Source organism: Cyberlindnera jadinii, assembly GCF_001661405.1.
Source record: "Cyberlindnera jadinii NRRL Y-1542 unplaced genomic scaffold CYBJAscaffold_3, whole genome shotgun sequence".
In the NCBI taxonomy this organism is placed as follows: domain Eukaryota; kingdom Fungi; phylum Ascomycota; class Saccharomycetes; order Phaffomycetales; family Wickerhamomycetaceae; genus Williopsis; species Williopsis jadinii.
The window spans coordinates 475,167-499,744 of NW_017963654.1; the positions used below are offsets into that span (position 1 = coordinate 475,167).

General features: G+C 43.0%; 11 protein-coding genes and 1 non-coding gene across 12 annotated transcripts in view; 4 read left to right on the forward strand and 8 right to left on the reverse strand.

The window, feature by feature from the left end:
* CYBJADRAFT_125137 (DUF28-domain-containing protein) overlaps positions 1-1,238 on the reverse strand; it is a gene marked incomplete at both ends in the record, with an annotated part of 3,449 nt that extends 2,211 nt beyond the window's left edge. Inside the window, one exon of the mRNA XM_020212575.1 lies at positions 141-1,238. Coding sequence (XP_020071824.1) covers positions 141-1,238 — 1,098 coding nt within the window. The remainder of the gene's footprint in view (positions 1-140) is intronic.
* Positions 1,239-1,438: 200 nt separating this feature from the next.
* Positions 1,439-3,058, reverse strand: UGA1 (4-aminobutyrate transaminase). The gene has a single exon (XM_020214541.1). It carries the CDS (start codon positions 2,965-2,967, stop codon positions 1,549-1,551), a length of 1,419 nt encoding a protein of 472 aa, XP_020071825.1. The 5' UTR covers positions 2,968-3,058; the 3' UTR covers positions 1,439-1,548.
* Positions 3,059-3,313: 255 nt separating this feature from the next.
* CYBJADRAFT_166570 (uncharacterized protein) lies at positions 3,314-4,517 on the reverse strand. Its single transcript, XM_020214542.1, has one exon. The coding sequence runs from the start codon at positions 4,293-4,295 to the stop codon at positions 3,552-3,554; it is 744 nt and encodes a 247-aa protein (XP_020071826.1). The 5' UTR covers positions 4,296-4,517; the 3' UTR covers positions 3,314-3,551.
* A 973-nt stretch (positions 4,518-5,490) lies between these two features.
* CYBJADRAFT_171804 (nucleic acid-binding protein) lies at positions 5,491-6,195 on the forward strand (the record flags this gene model as incomplete). The annotated part of the gene is made up of 2 exons (XM_020216260.1): positions 5,491-5,581; positions 5,651-6,195. 2 exons carry the CDS (start codon positions 5,491-5,493, stop codon positions 6,193-6,195), a joined length of 636 nt encoding a protein of 211 aa, XP_020071827.1.
* A 192-nt stretch (positions 6,196-6,387) lies between these two features.
* VIR1 (Vir1p) lies at positions 6,388-9,561 on the reverse strand. Its single transcript, XM_020217827.1, has one exon. The coding sequence runs from the start codon at positions 9,067-9,069 to the stop codon at positions 6,580-6,582; it is 2,490 nt and encodes an 829-aa protein (XP_020071828.1). The 5' UTR covers positions 9,070-9,561; the 3' UTR covers positions 6,388-6,579.
* Positions 9,562-10,445: 884 nt separating this feature from the next.
* PNC1 (nicotinamidase) lies at positions 10,446-11,214 on the forward strand (the record flags this gene model as incomplete). The annotated part of the gene is made up of 1 exon (XM_020213294.1): positions 10,446-11,214. The coding sequence occupies exon 1, from the start codon at positions 10,526-10,528 to the stop codon at positions 11,210-11,212; it is 687 nt and encodes a 228-aa protein (XP_020071829.1). The 5' UTR covers positions 10,446-10,525.
* A 300-nt stretch (positions 11,215-11,514) lies between these two features.
* Positions 11,515-12,605, forward strand: GTO1 (omega-class glutathione transferase; the record flags this gene model as incomplete). Its single annotated transcript, XM_020213598.1, has 2 exons — positions 11,515-11,526; positions 11,595-12,605. 2 exons carry the CDS (start codon positions 11,515-11,517, stop codon positions 12,603-12,605), a joined length of 1,023 nt encoding a protein of 340 aa, XP_020071830.1.
* A 642-nt stretch (positions 12,606-13,247) lies between these two features.
* On the forward strand, positions 13,248-14,574 carry CYBJADRAFT_62234 (NAD(P)-binding protein). The gene has a single exon (XM_020217828.1). The coding sequence runs from the start codon at positions 13,631-13,633 to the stop codon at positions 14,510-14,512; it is 882 nt and encodes a 293-aa protein (XP_020071831.1). The 5' UTR covers positions 13,248-13,630; the 3' UTR covers positions 14,513-14,574.
* Positions 14,575-14,619: 45 nt separating this feature from the next.
* Positions 14,620-17,031, reverse strand: CHO2 (phosphatidylethanolamine N-methyltransferase; the record flags this gene model as incomplete). The annotated part of the gene is made up of 1 exon (XM_020212546.1): positions 14,620-17,031. The coding sequence occupies one exon, from the start codon at positions 17,029-17,031 to the stop codon at positions 14,620-14,622; it is 2,412 nt and encodes an 803-aa protein (XP_020071832.1).
* Positions 17,032-18,618: 1,587 nt separating this feature from the next.
* CYBJADRAFT_t58 lies at positions 18,619-18,692 on the reverse strand. Its single transcript has one exon. It is a non-coding gene; the product is annotated as a tRNA-Ile (tRNA).
* Positions 18,693-19,775: 1,083 nt separating this feature from the next.
* MTR3 (exosome non-catalytic core subunit MTR3) lies at positions 19,776-20,486 on the reverse strand (the record flags this gene model as incomplete). Its single annotated transcript, XM_020213599.1, has 1 exon — positions 19,776-20,486. One exon carries the CDS (start codon positions 20,484-20,486, stop codon positions 19,776-19,778), a length of 711 nt encoding a protein of 236 aa, XP_020071833.1.
* A 380-nt stretch (positions 20,487-20,866) lies between these two features.
* Positions 20,867-22,648, reverse strand: RIM8 (Rim8p; the record flags this gene model as incomplete). Its single annotated transcript, XM_020212289.1, has 2 exons — positions 20,867-21,039; positions 21,310-22,648. Coding segments are annotated over 2 exons (1,512 nt in total), but the record flags the coding sequence as incomplete, so codon positions are not given.
* Between the last annotated feature and the right edge of the window lie 1,930 nt (positions 22,649-24,578).

Genomic DNA, 24,578 nt, shown 5'->3' on the forward strand with positions numbered 1-24,578 from the left:
GTAGGCTCAGTAGGCTCAGTAGGCTCAGTAGGCTCAGTAGGCTCAGCAGCCTCAGCAGCCTCAGCAGGCTCAGCAGGCTCAGCAGGCTCAGCAGGCTCAGTAGGCTCAGTAGGCTCAGCAGTCTTTTCATGGGCCTCAACTGATTTATCATTTGACTCATCAACATCTCCATTTGCTGGTTCAGATGCTTCTGTATTTGGTTCAACAGCCTCAGCGTTTTCCTTCACCGTGGCTTCTTCTTCCTCAGCAGATTCTACAACTTCATCAATTTCAGATTCAACAGGCACAGCAGTGTGTTCGATAGATCCTTGTTCCAGTACATCTGTCTCGTGAGACTGTGTCTCTGCTGGTACATGCGTCTCTTCGTCATGTGTGGTTGCCGCAACTGTGTCGGTTGGTTCAGCACTAGTGCTTGTAGGTGTGCTTCCAGTGGTTGATTTGTAAGTTTCTAAGAACCTTGGATCAGCGTTCAAGTAGAAGTTTCTAACACCAACGATTCTTCTCTCAGTTTCACACGCTTTCAACCATTCTGGTCTAACCACAGGGATGTTGGAATCAGTAGCCTTTTGCCATTGTTCACCGACTCCTACGGTTGTGACGAAATGTGTCGTATCAACTTTCACCTCGGTCTGTGAAGGCTTGGCTCCAATAGTCTTCAACGAGTGCTCAATATCTTCGAGTGTGACTCCCTCCTTTGGATCGATCTGGCCGATACACACGGTTATACCGCTCAAATCTGTCATTTTGTGGGTCTGAACTTCGAGATGTTCACTCTCATAGACACCAGCGGTGGTGGAAAGTCTCAAATGGAACTCATAGCCAGCATCGATCTGCAAACCAGACAGCTTCGTAGTAGTGGTAACCAATGGGTTGGGGATTTGACCCAACCTGGAGCCATTCTTGTACAAGCTGAGCGACTTGATCGAGGCCGACCCCAAATCAACAGGATCCCATTCCAGCACAGCGCTTGTCTGCGTGACGTTCTTCAGCTTCAGAACCGGAGCCTTTGGTTCATTGGTACCGAACAATTCCAGGATCTTGTCCTGGGTCTCTTGGAATATCCGCTTCTCCTCCTTCTCTTGTTCAAGGTCTTGTTCGCACTTGATGGTAACAACAGAGCCTGCGTTAACACCATCCGGAAGCAGGATCGTCGGGAATTCAATCAGATGATGGTCCTTTGTGAGTAACAGAGCAAGGGAAGCATCCAGCTTTCCCACAGTAAGAGAGACTTCAACCATTGGATGTGTTCTATAACGCGTTCCTTAGATCAAACCCTCGTTGTGAGAAGTCTTGACGATCTTTAGAAAGAGAACTTTTCCCACCCGCAACCCCTTCCCTATACCCCCGTTGAAAAAAAAAATCGCGCTTAGTCTCACTACACAACACTTAGCCCAGTGAAGACTGCTAACTCGCCTACAGTTATTGTTTACAGTTACTGTTTGGTGAATGTGATCTATGATAAGAGGATATAAATGGCATTAAAATGTCGTAAAGAGGTAATGTATAGGTTTATAGGATGTTATGCTAATGGGATGTAGGAGAGCCATCTCATACAAAGTCCGCCAAAACCTTAGCAACGACAGATACAAAGATATCGACGTGTTTCTTCTCAAAGGTCAAAGTTGGTCTCAATCTGACGGACACCTCGGCACAGCCACCACAGTTGACACCGTTCTGCTTCAATCTGTACAGGAATTCGTTTCTCTTCTCTGCGGATTCCAAGTCCCAGGCGATGAAGGTTGCTCTTCCCTTACCTCTCAAGTTCTGCAAGTGGCGAGGGTACTTGGCCTGCAATTCCTCCAATTTACCATACAGGTAGTCACCAACTTCCTTAGCCTTTGAGACCAAGTCGTTGTCGACGATCTCTTTGGCAATGGCACCAGCAAGGATCATTCTTGCTGGGTCACCACACCAGGTGTTGAATTGTCTGTATGGTGCAGCTGGGATGAACTCTGGGTTATGGAACCAGTAACCAGCAGATTGGAACTTCTTGGAGAAAGTGACCAAATCTGGTGGAGGAGTGATGTTGAAGTGCTCATGGGCCCAGAATGAACCAGTGGCACCGACACCGGTTTGAACCTCATCGACAATGAAGACAACGCCGTGCTTCAAGGTGACGTCTCTCAAGCCTTGGAAGAACTCAGCAGATGCGTGGTTGTCACCACCTTCGGATTGGACTGGCTCAATGATCAAAGCGGCGACAGGAACTTGCCATGTCTTGATGATGTTCTCAACAATCTCCAAACAACGAGCGTCCTCGGCCTTGTTGTACTCAGCGTTAGCCTCCAATGGGTACTTGTAAGCTGGGAACTCAGCCTTTGGCCACTTGAAAGATGGCAAATCAATCTTGTGGACCGGCTTGGAAGCGGTGACGGAGGCAGATGCGAACAAACGACCGTGGAAGGCTCTCTTGAATGAGATAACAGCCAAATCTGGGGAACCTGGGGCCTGGTTCTTCATGGTGGATTCGTTCTCCTCGGCGGTCCAGGCGGTGTTGTAACCTCTCTTTTGGCCTTGGTACCACATAAAGGCGGCCTTGAATGCCAACTCGTTGGCATCAGCACCGGACAAACCAGACCAGATGTGGTCTTGGCCCTTTGGTGCAACCTTGAGCAAGTTCTTGAGGATGCCCTCCAAGTCCTTACCTGGGAAGTTACCCAAGGCAGGTCTCTCAACAATGGCTCTAATCATCTCAGGGGATTTAGCAGCCTCGATCAAAGCTGGGTTGTTGTAACCCAAAGCGATGGATGCGATTTGCGCATACAAGTCCAAGTAAACGTTACCATCGACGTCTGCGATGTAGTTACCGTTGGACTTTTCGTAATCGGCAACGAAGTAGACAGGTCTGGAGTCAAACACCTTACCCAAGGACTCGATAGCCTTCTTGGACTCTGGGCCTGGGATCTGCGTGACCTTGACAACTGGTTGTTCAGGTTCGTTTGGATAGTACTTTGCGGCAATTGACATTGTATTCAACTTGGTTGATACCTTTGGGAGATAAGAGAACAAGAGGATCAAGAGAACAAACACACGAGTTTAAATAGTTTCACCCTCCAAGAACCCCGTGATTTCCATTGTGGTTGTTCATAGTCTATGGCTCCAAAGGGTAGCGGCTTTGGCACTAATTAGGCCATTTCCCGCGCGCGTCGACTGTCCCAATGGGGGAAGTGTGCTATCAGCGACTTTCGCGGGTATTTGAGAGCGAGATGCCGCAGAGGTCTTTTGATTTGCAGAGGTGACACAAAAACAAGGCGAAAAGTATGAGGCGCCCAAGCGGCGATGGCCTCAGATAGTAAAAACTAGGCAGAGCGAAGGGTTTAAGACTTATTAGAGATGGCGCAATTTCCAATTCGTGAGATAGTTTATATACAGTAGAACCAAACACAAGTGAGGTTCCTCTTCCACGACCCACGGGAAAGACAAAGGATCCCGTTGTGGGTGAGAAGGGAATCCACGATATAGAACAAAACAACCAGCGCACGAAAACAAAACAAAACAACAGCGGAAGAACATAAACCCGGATCATCATCATATCATTTACTCTTGTAACTTCATGGACAAACATCGTCTTCAGACCACTGGTCTTTATCGTACCTTTCGTACAAGTAACGGGATTGATGGCCGTTGAGATCGACAAAGTCAACTTTATCAACGAGCAACATCACCAACGAAAAGTTCTTCTTGCCGTCTTCTTCATGCGATCCATCAACGCCTCGAGAAATCGAGTCCAACAGTTTCTGCTTCTCCTCCGTGATCTTCGAGCCCGGTTCAGGTTTTCTGAAACTGGATTTCAGCTTTGTCGAGAGTGACGTCCACTTTGACTCCAGCTCTTGTTCCCACTCGGCCACAGTTGGCCTCTGTGGGCCATTTCCGTTGATTTGTTGGTGTGCAATGGCATCCAAGTCGGTATGCGAAGAGTACTGCTTGATGAATTGTGGTGATACCAGCGGATAATCGCCGAGCTTTTCATTGACACTGTCCAAACTGTCAAACCTTAGACCTGTAGCATGGCCGCTCAGTCTAAACTGGACATTTGACTGTGGGAACCAAAAGCATGCTTCAAATTTGGAGTTGTGATCCACATGTTCCCATTTCTCCATTCTGACATCTGTGGTGAACGTCAGGATGTTTGTCTTTTTATCATCGAATAAGAATCCTCTGTAGATACAAGTACGCACCTTTGGTGCGCCTGTTGAATCAACCGTTGCAAAGGAGAAAGTGACAAACGGACTGGTCTCTAATTGTCTTGATACTGCCTGCACAAAAGATGGTACCCATGGAGCCATTAACTGCATGTTTTCTATTTCTCTCGTTTTTCGTTGTTGCAATCTAGAAAACCACTGTGTGTGGATGTGTATTATATGGATATGATGCTCCTCCTTGGTCTATAGTGTATGCTGTGAGAGGGCGTTTAAACCACACTGGACAAATAACCTGTGGAAAAAAGAAACAAAAGTGTACGTTGTGTGCAAAAGGTGCGTAGAATATGAAGTCAAGTGTGTCGCACCGAGAAAAAAGGGAATGCAAAGAGGGAATGGAGAAATTTACTAGTGATTGAACTCAAAATGATACCAAGCGGATAAACTCTTTCTCTTCAACTCCAAGAAGAGGAACAATTTAAAGGTCAAAAGACAGATCTCCTCGAGTTGAAAAAAATGAAGAAGGAAGTTTGACAAAGAAGAAAAAAAGCTTCTGAAATTAATGATCTTTGAATGCGGTGTGTGTTGTTTTTTCGTCGAAACACCTGACGCTTTTTGTCGTAAACCGGCAAAAAGCCCACAAGAGAAAACGAGTGGAAAAGACAGCAGAGACAGAAAAAATGACAACAAGCGACGCACGAGCAGATTACAAAAGGAGGGAGAAAAAACCTTAGGCAGCTTCTTTGGTGGCTGCAGCGCTTGTGACCCCGCCCAGACGACAACTTGCCTCGTCTCCCAGACACAGACAGCAAAAGGCGCATTTCCTTCGGAGGAGTTAGCGGGTGGCTTACTGAGAGGATCAAGTGGACAAGAGAGGGCGCTTTGGTTGGCCGACAGGAATTAAGGAGACGCAGTTGCGAATCACGGAGTTTGTCCCCCCCACACGTGGGAGAGAAGGCCTGGAAGCTGTCCGCTTGATGGTCTAGTTGATCATGGCCACATACCTAAAACCTACTGTGCGAAACGCTTACTGCGCTGTTAGTCTATTTGCTGAATATGGAAAACCACTATGAGGCAGCGGTGCAAGGGGAGCTGGAAAAATATCCACATGACATTATGTAGATGGTGTACTACTTGTTGCTTCGCCAACTGTCCTTTAAGCCAGCTGCACTCTGTGCCGAAAGAGACGTTGGTGTAGGTTGGATAAGCTAATTTCTTGATCTGTGATCGTGTTTTTGTTTTTCCTCTTGTGCTTCCCACGAGCTCTCGGCGGGATGGTTGAAATTTCTCTCACAATTTTAATGCTCAAGTCGGCACAGTGCTTTCACGTAATGTCCTCAAGCTGGAAGTAATGTTCGCCCGAGTTTTGAGCCCATCATCAATTAGAAATGCAAGGGCATTTTCAGTGTCATCTTCTGCTCTTAAAGCTGCTGTCCCTAAATGTAAGAATTTCAACCTTCAGAACGATCAACATTGTGCGTGGTTTACTGACTAAAGTAAAAATAAAACAGTCGTGTCGCCTGCGTCTGTTCAGTTGAAAGTGGGTCTCATTAAACAATGTGATCGCCATCCCGATGCCGATAAGCTTTACGTATCGCAGATTCTGAGTGACGAGACAGACAAACCAATCACCGTTTGTAGCGGATTGGTGGACTTCATACCGCAGGATCAGTTACAGGGTTCAAGAGTTGTTTTGGTCATGAATCTCAAACCTGTTAACATGAGAGGTGTCAAGTCACAAGCGATGCTTCTCGCTGCGGAGAAATTAGACAGCGAAGGACAATTACAGACTGTGGAACTCGTGAAGCCTCCTCTCAGTTCGCAGGTTGGTCAGACTTTATCGTTTAAGGGATTTGAAGTTGATCTCGATGCAGAGCCGCAGAGGTTGAATGCAAAGAACTGGACCAAGATCCAGGCCAGGTTGTTCACAAATGCTAATGGTCATGTTGTATATAAAGACCAAGATGACGTGGAACACGTCCTCATCTCACAAGACGGTAATGATCAGTGTGAGCCTTGCTCTGTTAAATCGGCATTCAACTCACAAGTGCGTTAACAACATTTCACTTTACTGTTGTATTACGCAAATGTATATAGTGATATTCATCATGCTTGAAGTACATATGAATTAGACAAAGCATTGTATTAGTATGGGATCATAGCACGTAGAATCGGTGCCTTTGAGTTTCAATTGAAGTAGGAAAGTTAATGGCGAAGGAACTCAAGACACATAGGTAGATTGATCAGATTGTGGAAATCCTTGGTAGGAAATACGGATAGAGATGGTTGAAACAAAGGACGAGAACGGAAACAAGAACAACAGGAAGAGAAGGAATATCAAGAAAACGAACAAAACCAAGAATAAAGAATGAAAAACAAAACGTGTATAGCAAAGCCAGTAATAATCAGCAAACTGTGAGGACAACAGTATAAATAGGCCTTACATTGGTTGGTAGAAACCCATCGGTTGATGCTGTAATGGTTGCTGTGGGAATTGCATGTGAAATCCAGTGGTTCCCTCAAGTGACTGTTGAGGAACAAATGAGATGACATTGTTCAAATTACCAGCTTTGTAGTTATGATCCGTAGCACGGTTGCTATTGTAACCGTATTGTGGAATGTCAAATTCACCAAAGTTTTGGGAAGTGGAACTGAAAGGGAAAGATTGTGATGCTGGTGAGAACTTGTTCATAGGTGTCATGTTGATGTTATTAATATTAGTGAGATCTTGCCCCATATCACAAATGTTGAAGCTGAGAGAATGTGTACTGGAAGTACTGGTAGTTGGAGTTTGAGCACGAATCAAATCTTGTTCAGAGAATCCAAGTTCTTTCAACAGCGTAATCTTGTCAAATTTCACTTTGACCATTTCCACACGAGGTAAGCCCATTAAACGGGCAAGTTTCCGATACCTGTCACTTCCATCGTCCCACTTCTTGACCAGACTGGTGAGCAACAGTGTGATCAACCTACTCTCTTGAATCTGCTCTTCCAATCCATTATCAGAATGGAATATTATATGGTTCAATAGTCCAATTGATATTGCGTGTAGCTCCAGATCATGATTACTTGCCTCTGTAATAAATTTAAGCAGGAGATAAAATGCGAAGCTTCCATACAACTGGAATAAATCTTGGAAAATTCCAAACACCTTCAGCTTTAGTATCTTTGCTGCAGAAGTGTATTCAGGGTTAAAGACACCAGAGTGTTTCAGCTCAGTAGATATCATCAATGAAGTGAATAGCGATGTGAAACACAATTTCATTGCTTTATCCATACAACGGTAACTTAACCCAACGTGATTGCCGTCAAAATTAACCTTCAAGTTGAGATCTTCATTTGCAACCATATACTGCTGGAGGATTTTCCTTTGAATTGAAAGACAGAGTAACGAACCATTGATTAGCCTGTAAACGTTATTAGCGTTAATCTGTGAAGTTGGAATACCGTCTAAATGGATATCTGTAAAGTTTGATCTTGGTAATGGTGCAAACCTTTTCAAGTTCATATAGTCCATAAAAGTTTGAGGTAACTGTTTGTTTGGATTAACAAATTGTAAAATTGATTTGTTGATAATGAAGTTTGAGTATAAGAATAGAGAGTCGATTGAAAAGATGGAGCCATATTCAGATACAACGTGATGGTCTTCAACCAATTCAAAACGTGAATCGATAGATGAGAGTGACCTCTCTAACAAAATTGCCATTTGAAAGTCCTGAGTGAAGTCAATCTTGTAATTGTGATCGATTAGTTCAAATATGACTTTGTATCTGGCGTAGATAGATTCATGCAGTGCACCCAAGAATTCTGTATTCATGATTCTTGATAGAAGTTTCGTGTTTAGCAGAGGGTTCTTCAGGTCCAAAGTCGATGAAATCTTGAAAATGATGTACTTCACAACATCACCAAAGGGACCTTGATCCAGTTCTAGCAATGAATCAGAAACATCTAGAACATCAGCCAATAGCAGCATCAGTTCACAAGCTAGGTCACTGTTTAGTGATGTGATCAAGTTTGACAGCAACAAGGATATATCTGTAGTGGAGTTTTCTAATGCAAAGACATCACCTTTCAGTGACTTGAGAGACAACAATGCCGAATATATTGGGGAAACTTGCTTTGAACATCCCAACAATATTTCATTTGGTAGATATGGGAAAACCTGTTCAATAACATCAGCTGACATTTCCAAGTCCTTTAAAAGGTGGATTTTGTTAAGTATAGTTATTGGACCAGGTGCACGTTTAATATCGTGTACAGTAGTGGTGGGCAACTGTAAAGTTCTTTCCCATAGCTTGTTGAACACTTCAAACACATCCATATTGGTCGAAGAATTAACAGAGAACATCTTAACAACATTTTCCAATAGCCTATCAATGGTTAGGTGGTAAATGAACAACAATGCGAGGACTTTTGTCAATGTATCGCTCTTGTCGTATTTCATCTTAAAAGAGAACGAAATAGTAATGAGCAATGGACTTATCAAAGAGAGATTTGATAATAGGTTCGAGTATAAGCTTCCTAAATCTTTCAGGGTGTCTAAGATCTTCAAGTACACCTTCAAGATCGTATCGATGATATTCGGAGTCATTTCCGATTTGATCAATTCGTTGATCTTATCATTTGCACAAAGCAACGAGACAACGCGGATAAATTGACGCGTATCTTCACCAATGAGGCATGACTCGTCGAGAGTTGTAAGCCATGGACCAACTTTTCTTAACAGTGGCAAAACTTCGTCGTCATAATTCTTTGAATCGCTCAGCGCCTTTATCTCGTTCAGCACCTGTACAAGAGCAGCGTCATCATCACGGGACTCTGGGTTACCAACGAGACAGATAATGCCTCCAAGATCTGTGGATAGCTTTAGAACACCAGCCTCAGATGAGATATCCATCTGTGACATCTTGTCTTCAAGCGGCATGCTCATCCCAAATATTTTTCTCACTAGTGGCGTGGCCTCTCTTGCTTATGCGTGTCTTTGGTCAACACTGAATAAGCCTTGATCTGTTAACAATGGGGAAGGGAAAATTTCGAAACACAAGCAGTCAACGTGTGCAGCCAATAACGATACGCTTGATATTGATACCAATCGCTCTGTTCGATTTTATCAATTAATATAATATCAACTGGATCAATTCTTGAAATGCAATTCGTCAAAAACCAATAGCTCCAGGTGTAATTTACCGATCAAAGGGAACTTCAAAGAGCAAAAAGAGAAGCTTTTTTTTCTTAATGGCTTTTTTTGGTTGTAAATTGTCGCCCTTTTGACGACTTTTGCGCCAAATGCGAAACTGCTGTCAGGGCACGAAAAGACACAGCGAAATGACGGCAAAACTGATTTGTGACAGGAAAATTGTCCGATATGGGCAATTCAAGCCCTTCCCACAGGGAAGATTTTACGAAATATACAACGATATTTGAGAAGCTCCTTATCTCGCTCGTATTGTCGACCATTCAGTCAAGAAGGGACCAGACGTTCATCTCATCATGAGCCAGTGATAGATCATCCGCTCACCACGCGTCGTTCACGCAGCACGAAGGCGTGTGTCGTTACCACTTTGCTGTGATATTCGACCTTCGGACTCGATTTCCGGATTGATCACTGAATTATAGCAACTGTGATTTAATGTATTACAATTATCACACCGTATTGGGATGTGAAAACAACATGAAGCACGAATCCTCAAGATTCGAGTGTTTCTCTACAATGGTTTACAAGGCACTTCTTGAACCATTATTTTTCCCCTTTATAAAGTTCCTAGAACTTAACCTTCATCTCTTATATTTCTGAATTATATTGTTATTAAGATTATTATTATTGTCATTATCATTTCAAGTATTCTACTAACCACACCGTGCGAAAGGAACAATATACATCCTGTTGTTAGTGAAAGATATATTGTGACATCGATATAACTGGAAACAGTAAGCTCAACCCCAATGAGCACAACTGTCTTTGGCCGACCGCACCTTCCGCTGTGCCTAGTGCAACCTGTTTGTCGCATCTCAATAGACACACACAAGGAGTGCGTTCATGCTCCTCTAAAGAAATCACTACCTTTTTGCTGTCTCCTGGACTTTCTAAGGGGCCCAAAATGGCACATTTTCATGAACGGTGAATAACCAGGAGAATAGCCCAAAGAATCATGTAGCCGTTAGTACACATTAGCAATTCTTTCTGCTCGCATACACCGTACCTAATGCGTATTGGTGTATGGATGTTTTATGCTATATTGTGTTTAACATATGTGAGCACAAACTATAATTACGCCCCCGGTATTAATCACCTCATTATTACGGTTATAAAGGTACAGCAACCCCTTTATTCAACCCTAACCTCGTCCTGTTCATAGCACAAGCAATCAAACAGTTAAACCACTCAAATGTCGTTCAAACCTGCTCTCTTGGTCATCGATATCCAACACGACTTCCTCCCAGGTGGCTCTTTAGCAGTCGTTAACGGTGACGATATCATCCCTGGAGTGCTAGAGCTGTTGGATTTCAACAAGTACAACTGGAAATCCGTTGTGTTTAGCCAAGATTGGCACCCACGGGATCACACCTCTTTTGCTTCGAACCACGCAAACGTTAAACCATTTGAAAAGGTGTCATTCACATCGACAAAGGACCCCAAGGTTACCTCTGATGAGACGGTTTGGCCAGACCACTGTGTCCAGCATTCACACGGGGCAAACTTCCCTGATGAGTTGATCGCTGCTTATAAGCAAATACCGGTGGAGAAGACCATCATCCAAAAGGGTCACCTCCAAGACCGTGATTACTATAGTGCGTTTAACGACATCTGGGACGATGATCATACAGAGCTGGGCCCCTTTTTGAAATCGCAAGGAATCACACATGTCTTCGTCGTGGGACTTGCATACGATTACTGTGTAAAGTTTACCTCTGCGTCGAGCGCCAAGTTGGGATTTAAGACTTATGTGATCAAACCTTTAGCAAAGGCTATTGAGCTGGACAAACTTGATCAGACAGACGCTTACTACAGAGATCACGGTGTGACCATCATTGAGTCTTTAGACGACGATATTTTAAAGGCAGTGAAGAAGTGAATCTCATAGCACAACGTCGAATATAACTAGGAAAACATGGATTAAGGGAAACGGTATAGTATTATACGGAATATATAATAAGCTTGTTATAAAGTGTGAAACAGTAAACTGTAATGACCACTTCTTGTCCGGACTAGCAAGACTTTTTGGTCCGCGTACGGTCTAAAGCCGATCCCCGTGTTTTGAGAAGCTTGCTCCGAGGAATATCGAAACCCGCCTATATAACAGTGGAAAGACCCTCTTGAAACAGCAAAAGATCTCAATTGGATAAGAGTGATTCAAGTTATCAAACAATTTAAACAATGTCACAAGCAGTGAGTTAACCTTGCAGACGGAATATTCACAACGATGTCAATTCACTAACTGTATTCCACTTTTATAGGCTAAACAAGGAATTAAAATCCTGGAATTTGCAGGTAAAGACGGGGCCTATAAGAGAAGGGCATCCACATTCAGAAGCGCTGTTTCTTCTAAACCGGGATCTCAATTCACGGCAGAAGCTGGAAGATACCATGTGTACATCAGTCTTGCCTGTCCATGGGCTCACCGTGTATTGATTTACCTGCAGACAAAGGGTCTCATCAAGAATTTCAACCCTGTTGATTCTACCGTTTCAAAGGACTCAATTATCGGCCTTAGCGTTGTCCATTGGCACATGGACTCTAAAGGTTGGAGATTCCCAAGCAGTGACGATAAGTGTGATGCTGCTACTGAGGAACCACTGTACGGGTTCAAGAGAATCTCTGAGCTGTACTTCAAAGCGGACCCAAACTATGAGGGGAGATTCACGGTCCCTGTATTCTGGGATAAGAAGACGCAAACCATAGTTAACAACGAGAGTTCTGAAATCATCAGATTCTTGAATGCTGAGTTTAATGATCTTATCGAGGATCCAAGCCAGAAGGCACTTAACTATTTACCAAATGACCTGATTCCAAAGATTGATGAATTGAATGAGCTCATTTATGAGAATATCAACAATGCTGTTTACAAATCCGGTTTCGCTTCAAAGCAAGAAGTTTACGAGACTGAAGTGAAGAACCTATTCGAGCATTTGGATAAAGTGGAGGCCATTCTCAAGAAGAACAACTCAAACGGAATCAAATACCTCTTGAACAATGAATTGACCGAAGCTGATGTGAGATTATTCACAACCATCATCAGATTTGATCCAGTCTACGTTCAACATTTCAAATGTAACATTGGTATGATCCGTTTTGACTATCCACATCTACACAAATGGGTCAGGGAGATTTATTGGAATGAGCCATTGATCAAAGATACTTGTAACTTTGACCATATCAAATTCCACTACACGAAATCTCACGTTGCTATTAATCCACATGGTATCACACCATTGGGCCCTGTTCCAAACATATTGCCTTTGAAGTAATCCATGGTGGGCACTGAACAGTTTTCTCTGATCTCTTTCTTCTTCTCTTCTCCTCCCACTTTGCTGTATTTCGTCTTTATGTATTGACAACTCGAATAATCTTTATGACATGTTCGTTATTGCAAGGCATTGTGGTAGTGCTTCAAGCCGATTCCAACTCTGTAGAGTACACCGTGATACTAATACCGGAGTGATCTGATTACAACAGTGAGAATCATCCACATTAGTAGGCAGCTGTGCAGCTGTTGATATCACCATGCAAATACATTACAAGAAGGAAAGGCATATTTGTGCAGGTTCTTTTGCTTGATTAATCATCAAGGTCTATTTCAAAGTCCTACTATCATACACTGAAGCAACACCAGGCTTCAAAACTCTTTGCATGTTGAGGTTTCCCGTTGATTTGTAATTTTGAGCTGAATTATAAAGCCGCTAATTGCGCAAAACCCCGACGATGACAAATGCTTCGGTACCACACCAAAAAAGCCACACCTCAAGCATTTACTTATTAATACGGGGTATGGTGGCATATATGTAATATGCAACGGTGTGTTATGCCATGCTTCAATGGATAGAGGAGGTTACTGGCTGGTACTATCGATCAATTGGTGTCTCCACGTCTATTCTTAACCGAGAAGTGAAGCATACACCTATGAGGACTAATTATAAGACATAGCATTGAGCTTAGTCCATGGCACCTCGCAATGCGTTGTGGCAATACGAAATATCCATGACTGCTCAAAGATTTTCAACTAGGCCTGTAAAGATAGGGGCCAATTATTAAAGCCTTAAAGCCTCAGTACATTTTGGGACATACAAACTACAGTTATTGCTCAAAGTTTCAATTGCACAGTCGTACGTGATAATTACATAAGATCTGGGTGGCATCTTACACGGGATGGAGCCGTTGTGTATAAAAGAGGAGTCCTCGGCACTCAGGCTCAGCTCCTTTCGCCATCCACATCTATCGTTTAACACATATACAACTCAATTGAGGTGCCAAATATACACGCACAGCTTACAATATGTCCCATACAGTCGCAGTTTACGGTCTTAACGGTCTTCTCGGAATTCACGTCATCAACGCTCTTCTCTCTGAGCCATTTGTATCAAAGATCAAGACACCAATCAAGCTCATCACTCACTCTGCCAAACGCATTGTTGAGTCTGACAAGGTTGAATACGTTGACATCAATCAAGTTGGATTGAAGAAAGCATTCGAAGGTGTGGATGCCGTTGTCAACTTGGCCAACTTCCCTCACGGTGCTAATCAGGACGTTATCGATGCCGTCGTTGAAGATAACGTGAAACTATACATTCCATCCCAGTTCGGTACTGATATCGTTGCAGCTCAAAAGACATTCCCTGGCTTCTTACAACCGAAGGTTGATCATTCCAACGCTGCAAGAGCTGCTGGTGTCAAGACTGTTGATATCATCACATCTCTCTTCGTCGCACCAGATCAACTGTTTATGGGTCACCCATTGTCGATCTTGAACTTTGACAGTGAGAAGAATGAAGTTGAGATTGTGGGGGATGAGAACACGCCAATTAACCCATCCTTCTTAAACGACATCGGTAAAGTTGTCGCTGCTCTTGTCACCAAAGATGACTACTCATCCATCCCTGATACCGTTAGAGTATACTCTGGAAAGGTTACCTTGGGAGATTTAGTTGAACATTACAACAAGACACACAATACATCCTTGAACAAGAAATATGTTAAGCCAGAGGCTGTTATTGAACAAGCGAAGAATACACCATTCTCATTCGAACACTTTGTTCTCTACTTGAGAGCCATTCTAGCTGGTGGGGAAGGTAACGGTAACATCTTTGAAACCGAGAATGACAGAGAGTTTGTCAACCCTGATGAATCTCTCTTCAAATGGACAAAGTATAACATCTAAGGATAACCGATGTGCAGTGCAATAGGGGTTCTCTGTTTATATACAATTTACAAGCTTTCTGATATGTGTAAAATTTCTTGTATTTCCAGTTTGAGACAACATAGTACTTATTCGTTGTTTAGTTCATCCAACATCTGCTTTGATTTCATGACTCTTGTAGAGATATTCGCCAATGTCTTGAGCTTGACGACAACTTCAGGTGCAATTTCAATACCTGTTGCAGAAGAAACGAGGTCACTGAGCTCACGAGAGTCAAAAACCTTGAAGTCTAATACTGTGTCAACAGATTCAAGTGGGTAAACTTTACGAATGAGGTTGAACAATTTTGCACTCAGTTGCTCATTGATAGGGAAGTTTGGAATAACCACTTCAAATGGTTCAGAGATAGACAAAACCTTGTGAGATCCCTTGGAGTGATATCTTAATTCATAGATACCCTTATCAAACTGTAGTAATTCGCCTTTAAACTCCACTACTCCAGTAACCAGGTTACCTTGACTTGGGTGTTCTTCTTCAATAATTCCAGTAGGTCTTTGATATGCATGTGAATTCACAGCAATCCATCTTCCTGAGCTCGAAATCTTTGTTATCTTACGGGAGGACCCAGTGCTCATGACTTGGTACAAGCCAATCCAGTCCTTTGGATGATGACCTTTTGGAGCTGTCCATTTAACGCGGATCGGCTGGCCAATTTCCACAGTTTTGTCCTCATCCAAATTCATCAACGAAAGAGTATAGCCCTCTGAGTGAGAGACTGATTCCCCATAGATATGTTTTCTAAATTCTTTTTGATGAGCAACATCAGATTGAGTACGTCTCTTAATATATGTGTGCATACGCGTAGCTGTATTAGCATAGAATGAGCCAATTGTATTATTCAATTTGGCAGGAAGGAACTGCTGCAAAGTCAATGACACACCAGAGACATTCTTCAAAACTTGCTGCTCTCCATAAACCTTGAGCATATGTGGTTTCTCAACAAACTCCAAATGGAGAGACGTATGAATGGTCCAAACCATAGCCAATACAAAGACATAAGGTGAGTAAGTAATCAATACTGCACCCCAGATTCCAGCCACACCGAGCAGTCTTTCTGGATCGTTCAAGTATCTGTAGATTCCTGACTTTGTCAATGTTTTACTTGATAGGTTTGGCAGGAAGAAATCACCATAAAACCAGCCGAAATCGCCAATCGAAGAATAGATAGAGGTACTAGTCCAAATTTGTAGTGCAATGAGGAGACCTCCCAGTATAACCCTCAAGAGCAACCAATTTCCAGTGAGGTATTGTCCATCCATAATCTCACGAACAACAAGTGCAGTCAATGAAGTGTAAGAAAGGACAAGAAGAACGTTATACAACACTTGCCAGTTGGAATAAGCCGTTATGTTATCCATACCATATTTGAGATACAGCTTTGTCCACCATTTGTCACTGCTTTGTCTTTGTAAGACAATAGAAGTTGCAACAGCTTGCACAACTTTAATGGCTAATGCGGCAGCAAATATGACATTTGTCCAAGTAGAATCAGTAAAGTCTTTTGCAAATGGTGCCAAGGAGGTACCAGCAGCCAAGATAACGGTCAAATAATCAGTGATTCTAATTGGGTTGAAGTTGTTAATAATGGTGAGTGGTTTCAAATAGTGTTCGTTATTCTCCAAAGCTTCGACAACGTGTTCATGGTCTTCCGATCCATAAGTTTTCACGATGTGAGGTTCCTCAACGTAGTTCAGGAAGAGAAACTGAAGCGTGTGAGCAATCAAAGAGACGATCAAGACGAGATATGACTTGGTAATCAAGGCAAACCCATAATATCCCAGGTAACCAATGGAATACATTGGGTGTGGTGACAGGTTGAAGACACCATCAAAGATAAGTTCACTCTCCTGCAAGAAGAAGAAATCACCCCAGTACCAGGCATAATCCTTAACAACCCTGTGAGCATCAATCTTGACCCACAAGTTGAACAACACCATCAAGGATCCCAAGATGATTCTTGTATAGTTCAAAAATGGGGACTGAGAGAGCATGCTGTCCTGTCCGCAGGTGTACACCAAGAACATGTAAGAGGTGAAATCCTGCATCAAGATCAGATCGACCAACTGTCTAAAGATGATCCAAGTGTTGAACTCGATCGGGAAACTTGAAGCTTCATAAGACTTGCCCATTTTTGACTTGATTTCCAGAGCCACCATTTTCTGTAAAAGAGTCTTATTCTCCTTTTGGAAGAGACCATATCTCTTTGCCAAGTTCACCAGTGCATTTTGGTTCGATTGAACGTAAAGCAGAACACCGATACCCAAGTTATAGGACAATCTCCAGAATGCATACAGTGAACAGAACCCATAGACTCTCCACTCCTGCGACCCCAACACTTTGTAGACGACAAAATTCAACAGCAGCGAGAAGAAGATCAACACCTCACAATAGCTCTTGCGTAGAGTCGGGTCGAAAAGCGATCTAACCATGTCGTGGGTCTCTGGCACTTCGAAGTACGTACCGTCTCCAGTCCGGCCCATTGTGCGTTTGCCCGCTGCATTGGCGGGTTTAGCGCTTACATCAACAGCGCCATGGATGGAATCCTCCATGTCGCTGTTCTCAGAGACCGACGAGACCGGCTCCTCTGTTGTCGTTGTGTTGAGCAGTGAGCTCTTGGAAGCAGTGGCTGTTGAAGACTGTGCCATTTCGCACCGTATAACCAGAATCTCAACCTGAGCGCTTCAATGATAACGCAAACTGTGTAAAAGCCTTCCCTGTTACTGACACTGTTGAAGTATGTGGAAGAGGTAGGCAAAGCGGTTTAATCACCCTGGTATTCGTGTAAGCTAAGGAAGAAGAACTCGTGTGACGGGAGAACTGTGAAATTTTTCGCCTCGCAATCTTTTTCTGTTCCTTTCCCTTGTGATAGCGTCCAGTGCTACTTGAGAGCCTTCAAGGCGCATGTGATTTGATGACACTTTTTTGGGGTGATCAAACGGCCGGTGCCCATAGAAATGAGCGAACTGTGGAGCGCTTCCCGCGAGTGTGGGCGGCAAAATCTGTGCCATCTTCACATGCGGATCGAAAGCGCACGCGCGAATGTGTGCGATACCGGCAATCGGGATCCCTCTGATGGTGATGTTTCCCCGTTTGGGATGTTGAGGATGGGTTTGTTTAGGGATCCAAAGGGCTGGAGGAAAGGAGTTGGAAGTTGTGAAGGTTCAGATGCTGTTTTGGTGGCGCTGAGCGGTTACCTTCGATGTACTCTGTGTAGTTCACAGAGCGCTGTGTCTGAATACTTGTGTATACGTATTTCTTTGCAAAGAGTGTCTCTGGCTTCGTGGGATGTTGCCTGGAACAAGAGATTCCTTGTGTGCCATCTGGCAAGGAACACGCTGACTCGATGTCCTCAGGGTAGATCTGGAACGCACTCTTAATGGCCCTGCCGGTGCTAATCGATACTTGGTGTCGTGATTTGTGAGAGGAGGTGGACCATCACTGTTTTATGGCAACAGATAGTTCATACTCCAAGTTACAACGCGGTGCTTGTTTCTGTGTGATTATGAGCGTTGTCAGTGAACATATGGTTACATTCCTCTAGAATTCCATCTCTTGTGGGGACTATTGCCGTGGTTTCGTTTACACAGTTCGTACTTACCTGGTTCCAGTATGTTCAGGTGCATATTTCTTACCAGATGTAGTATGACAGGATAACAGTTCGCCCGAACAAGTGGGAGCACACACACACACACACACACACACACACACACACGGGCAGTATCAATCAGCTCACATGATTCACATCGCGTCTGGAGTGCCATTGACTGTGATAATGGAAATACTTATCCTTCCATACTCGGCTCTTGATTGCCCTACGATTATGCAAGAACGTTTTCTAAGCCAAAACGCGCTCAATTTTTCTGCGATAAATAGATCTATTTCACCACATTTATATGTCAAAAGGATATAAAACCTAGTAGTGCTTGACTTATGGAAGACATAGATTCTTCTGAAGCTGTACTACACAACATTTATGATAGTAGCGCTTCCTATAGGACTTACAATCCGAATTTCCAAAAATCAACAGTTCCTTTTTGTTAAAGATGGTTTGGGTGCAAAAAAATAAATGGTCCCTAGCAGGATCGAACTGCTGATCTTGGCGTTATTAGCACCACGCCTTAACCAACTGGGCCAAGGGACCTTTTTGTTGAACGATGAAATCCACCGCTTGTTTTCGCTTCTTGCACGCTTCAACAGCCAACGATTTTACGTGACTTTCTTTATACATCATATCACACATTGACTGTTATACCTTCACTCTTCCCATAGATCTTCGTCACCATCCATTATTCCTTTCGTGAGTATTAACTTTGGTTGAAATCCCCATCGCTCAACAGTTATCTCATAATCTCTGTGTGTTATTGCACTGCTTGCTGCCATTTAGTCTTCGTGCTTGTTAATACATTATATAATCCTGATGGTGGATAATACACTGATCGTTCTATCCTGTTAACCTCAAAAGATAAATCGCCTTCAATAATTGAATTCGTATACTTTATCACTTTTTACTCCCTTCTTGATAACTGTTCAGGTCCTTTTGTTCTTCTTTTGTACTCTCTGAACTTTTGCAGAACAAGTGGTAAGCATACCAGTTCACCGTCAAGCACTCTTGTCGATATCACAGTGACCATTCTCCTAGCTGGTGTTTTCCAAACGACTGTAGTATATTCAATGTTTCTTGAAAAGGGGCTTATTGCTGTGTGATTTTGGGTTTCTCAAACTCTTAATTGGATGCCGTGTATATAAACTAACATTGTCGTGGTCCTCTGACCTATACTAAATCAAAAGCCGATGGAAAGCTTACTGTCCCGCAAACTTGACAATATCGTGATTTAAATAGTTAAAACTACTTCTTCAGGTTGTCTAATTAGCTATGTCTATAGTTTATTCCGAATTTATACCTTTGAAAGCCAAAATGCTCTCCATAATGAAGCGTTTGGGCCATAAACAGTCCATAAAGAAACGGTTCAGGTTATTCTCAGATTTCGTTCACAATGTTTCATCGACACAATAAATAGACATTATTGATCATACGTCAAGATCAAATTCACTAAAATTGGATTGATCCCATACTATCTATTCACTATAAACTACTCAGTTAAAGAGGACATTCTTCACATTCCGGAAACATTAAAACTTAACACAATGGTTCCTCAACATTTCTGTCCCAGCACTGGATCACTTACAGAATTGAACTAGTTCATCCCCACAGTAGATATACCATTCAACAACTCTGTGCACTTTCTAATAGATAACTCACGATGGCCTTCTTCATTACTGTAGCATTCTCCTCTGCAGTGGTCATAATTTCCTTCAGATTAGTCAATGGATTTGAAGCCTCGCTCAGCATACCAACAACCTCATCCCTAACAAAACTTATAATGGTGTTGTTCGTGGCATCAAATCCTGAAGTGACAATGTCGAGTAGCTCAATATTAGCATTGATCAAAGCTAAGGTGGTGGCATCGCTGATTATCCCCAACAGCTTTAAGTATAAGGACTCAACGTCCTGTACACTGATAACATTTATAAAGATATCAATACCACTCTTTGGGTATTTGGCAAGATTGATAACACCCACAAAACTGTTCTCAATATAGGTACAAAACTTCTTCTCCAATAGCTCATCAAGAACATCACCAACGTCATCGAGCGTAACACTCAGACCCGCGGTATCAGTGAACGAGCCTCGTATAGGTCTTGGCCCATATATGCTCACACTAACAATGTTTCCATCAACTTCGACATACGACGAACCGTTAGCATTAGAAACTAAGCCTGACTGGATAAAAGTGCGTGTGATTCTCGCTTCAACGTCATTCTCCCTTACAAAGTCAACCTTGTGTTTCCTTAGAGTTGCTTCCGGCAGCTGTGCAAACACAAGAGGTTTGGCATTCGGAGGTCCACATATTCTTCTTCTATCGATAACGTTCATAGTTGAGCTGAGGTGTGTTCTTGAGTACTGTTATAGTGGACATATTCATCACGAGTAAATTTTCAAGGCCCTCATCACCACAATTGTTACGCGCAACATTCAATACAATACAATACATCTACAGCTTCACCAGATTGATATTGGGACCTTAATTTGAATTCCAAGGTTGAAAAGATACCATTTTCCCAGTCAGGAACAGATGGCTCACGTAGATGAATTTATAACACAACATATAGCACGTTAAGATTTATCCAGAAGACTCTGGATCATCCTTTTAAAGTATCCAGTTCGGAGCTGGTCACTCGATGTCCGCTTGAGAGTGATATCGTTTCAGGCTCCACTATAGTATCCTGTCCAGCAGGGTTGTACTCGGGTACGTAGTCAAACTCAGGTGGATCACTCTCCAGTTGGAGCAGCCTATTTCTCTCCAATTCAGCCTTATCAGATGCCATATCGACCTGATGGTGAACAAGACTTGTAGCTAGTGGAGAACGTGGTAATCTGTGAGACGCAGATCCGTTAAGTGGCGGAGCAGAGTACTCGGAGTTGGACTCTTGGTAATCGTAACTTGGTAATGGGGAGCTATCTGGATGAAACATTGGTTCCGATGGTAGCAGAGCCTCCTCGTTACGACGTAAGATCTCCTTTTCGCTTAAGCCTCCATTGATATCTGGAGCAGTACTGTCGTTTCCCGTAGAGTGACTGCGCGAGGTAGCACAAATGCTAGCCTGCCCCGAATGGACGTTAGATGTATGACTAATACTTATTGGACTTATCGATGCTGTGCTCAGTTTATCGAGCATAGACTCCTCATTGTCAACACCATTGCCTTGTGAATCACCGACGCCTTCTTGTTGTTTCAACTGGCTTACAGGGGATTTCTTTCTGTTCCTCTTAACCCTTTCAGTTCCAACTATAACCTCAGTGTTCAAACCAAGCATGTTTTTGCCCCTTTTGATGTTATCCACATTAACCATCCCATTTTCTGACATTATAAGATGGTCATGTTGTTGACCTAAATCAAACATAATGGAATGTGAGAATTTTTGAGAAGCATTCTGTTTCTGCGATGCATTGTTTTTCATAAAGTTCTTGTTGGTAACGTTTGCAAGTACTTCAATATAGTATTGGAAGGTTACAAGTCCAGTACCCACAATGGTTGGGAATGAATCCACGGGAACCTTTAAAGTTGTTGAAACTTCAGCAGTGAGCGTCTGTGGATCGATATAAAGAGGTGTAATTACTTGACAAAGATCCTTTCTAAAAGAGTGTAATGGAGTTTCTGGTCCATTATCCACACGACATAGACGAATGAGCGTAACTATTAACCCACATGAGGATTGAATAGGTTTGTAATGAGAAACACGGATTTTGATTGGTATAGTCTCTCCCCTCAGGTAACCGGATTGTTCCATATCCACGGAAAGCTTAACAAGGGCCTGATCTTTGTTCAACTGTAGGTGAAAATTGGAGCCAGATTCGGTACTGTTATCACTGTTATTTGTTGATTGTGTTGTATTTGAATTGATCGTTGAAGTTGATGAAATGGTCTTGAGCAATTTCTTGTCTGAAACTTTCAGATAGGCATGTTTGGTCTGTGGTTTGGGTATTTTAGCAACGTTTATGGGCACAATGATATTGAGATTCTTCTCACAATAGTGGATCGAGTTCTTTGGCGATGGCATTAAGATGGACTCGCCAGAAGAAGAAATCTGTGAAGCTGGCGATGAGTTCTTTGACGTTGAAGGTGAACCTGATTGGTTGTGGTTGATGGACGCCCTTAACGAGTACGATATTGATCCCTTTTCAAAGCTTATAGAGGTGAAAATGTTCTTCTTTGGTAGTTTGACCGAAAAGGGGAACCTGTGTTCTCCTTTGCTCAACCCGATGATGGCCTCGTCGCAGTGTTCTCTCTGTGATACTTCGTTGTGGTCATAGCCATAAATTACAGAAGTATGTCTGAACAAGATATGCGGTTTGCGCCTCACCGAGCCCGTTGGCTGTCCAGATTTGATCTTTATTAGTCCCATAAGGGTCAGCATGATGTTAATGTCTGTTATGTTCTTCTTCAGGTCAAGCACTGCCACTCCTGTGACTATTTCTCCTGGGCTCCATACCCTATGTGGTTCATCGAGTTCTATGTAGAAGTCGTTGATGAGATTGATACCTTCCAGCTTGAACGGGTTGCTGAAAGACCTCTCAGAGTTGGACCGTGAGGGCAAGAATCGAGACACGGCCTTCTTCATCTGTCCAAGTCACAGTCGATGCTCTCTGTCAAGACAGTCAAGACGTTGAATATCTCTTCTTCCTGTGGTTTTCTCCAAGACTAACTTTGTAAAGGAACAAAGGCCAGCAAACACAATGGTTACACGCACGCTCTCTCCCTCTTTCCTTCGTCCCTCTCACTCTCTTCCCCTTCTAGTTGAGTACACGACTCTTGAAGCGATGATGCGACCTGTTTGAAATGGAGGAGGCTATTGCGTATATGACTTCTCTTCCTTTCAGGCTGAATGGTACAGGCAATATGGCTTGTCACTGTGGTTTCTCTTGGTGTCTGAGTGGAATACAAAAAATACCCTGCTTCGTTTTCTCCTTTGCCCTTAAAACTATAGCACACCAAAAAAGCGATCAATTGTGAGTGCCGTTGACTAAAGCTTGTGTTCCCTCCGTTGTTCTGTATGCTTTTTCCTTCAATTTTTTGGGCGATTAGCCAAGCGGTGTGTCTTTTCCTTCTTTTTAGATCCGCGTGCTCGTGCTGTAAACTTATACCTCCAAGTTCCGGGGCTCAGGACGAGATTAGATTGTTAAGCAGAGAAATAACAAGGCCAAATGTGAATAAAGGGGGTGAAACTCAGATGTTGACGGATGAACTGAGTAGTTGTGTAAAGGTTTCACAAGTGATTTTTTTTGGAAACTTTTAGATGTGCTTTTTTTTCGTGTGAATGAATGGGTGAGTGAGCCTTCTGTGTGTGGGTAATTTTCGCTCTGGCTGTCGGTGGCTAAAAGAAGGAGAAATGTCTCTCTGGGTTTGTCCGATATTTTCTTTCTTTTCGTTTACGATACGAAGTTAACTGCGCGCCCCCCTCTCATGCATTCAAATGTCCATATTGGCGAGAGCATGGACAACGACAAAGCACAGACTTTTCTTCGTTCTCAATACGGGATTTACATGCGGAGTTTTAATGGTACATAGATATGGTCCAATGTACAGCAGCAGGGGGGAAGGCAGCAGTTATGGTGTAATCGTATACTTTTATCCCTAAATGGTTCATCATTGCACTGGCGTTCCAGCTTCTTTGGCCCAAATCTGATAATAAGATACGCTTAAGAATTTGCAGCATGTTGGATCTTTTCTTGCACAAGGTTGGAAACGGTTTCGTACATAAAACGGCTGTTGAAAGTTTGTCTTGTCCTTCTGCTGTGGCAGGATTTGCGGCGTGGCGACGCCGCGCAAGCTTCTATTTCATGGCGAACTACAGACATTTCTTAGGCGTTCAAACTGGTAATAGCAAGCGCTTACATTGTGCGGGACTGTCTTTCCAAATACGCTATGTATCAAGCTGTACGAAGATTCATATAGGAACGCTGTGCTTAACGTGTGATTTTAGATGTCGGAGTATGCCATTTGGTCATTGGATGTTGCACCTTTGAGGCCAGCGCGGGTGCTCATGAGCCCATTTTCAAGAAACACAAGATTTATATACTGCAAAACACCAAATATGCTGTACCCATGTCATCCTTTTAGCTAAGCCACATCGCAATTGACTTGGGAGTTGAGTGCTCTCACGTGAAGTTCTGAACTCTCCAGCTGCAACGTTTAACCAAGTTTTAGGGACAATCTATCACATCCAGCAGCCAAATCACACGTGGAAAAGGGGAGAGAACTGCAATAAACACCCAATTTCTCAACTTGACTGTAATTGATCGACTATCCTTCCTTGATTAGGATCATTCATGTATTCCAACAACGAATGCATGTTTGATTTGTAATGATTTGACTCCCAGGTTTCACCACTGATGCCATAAACGTTCATGTGAATTCAATGTTCAGTGCTCTAAATGTCCGAAAGCACATGTGTGTCTTGTACGCAG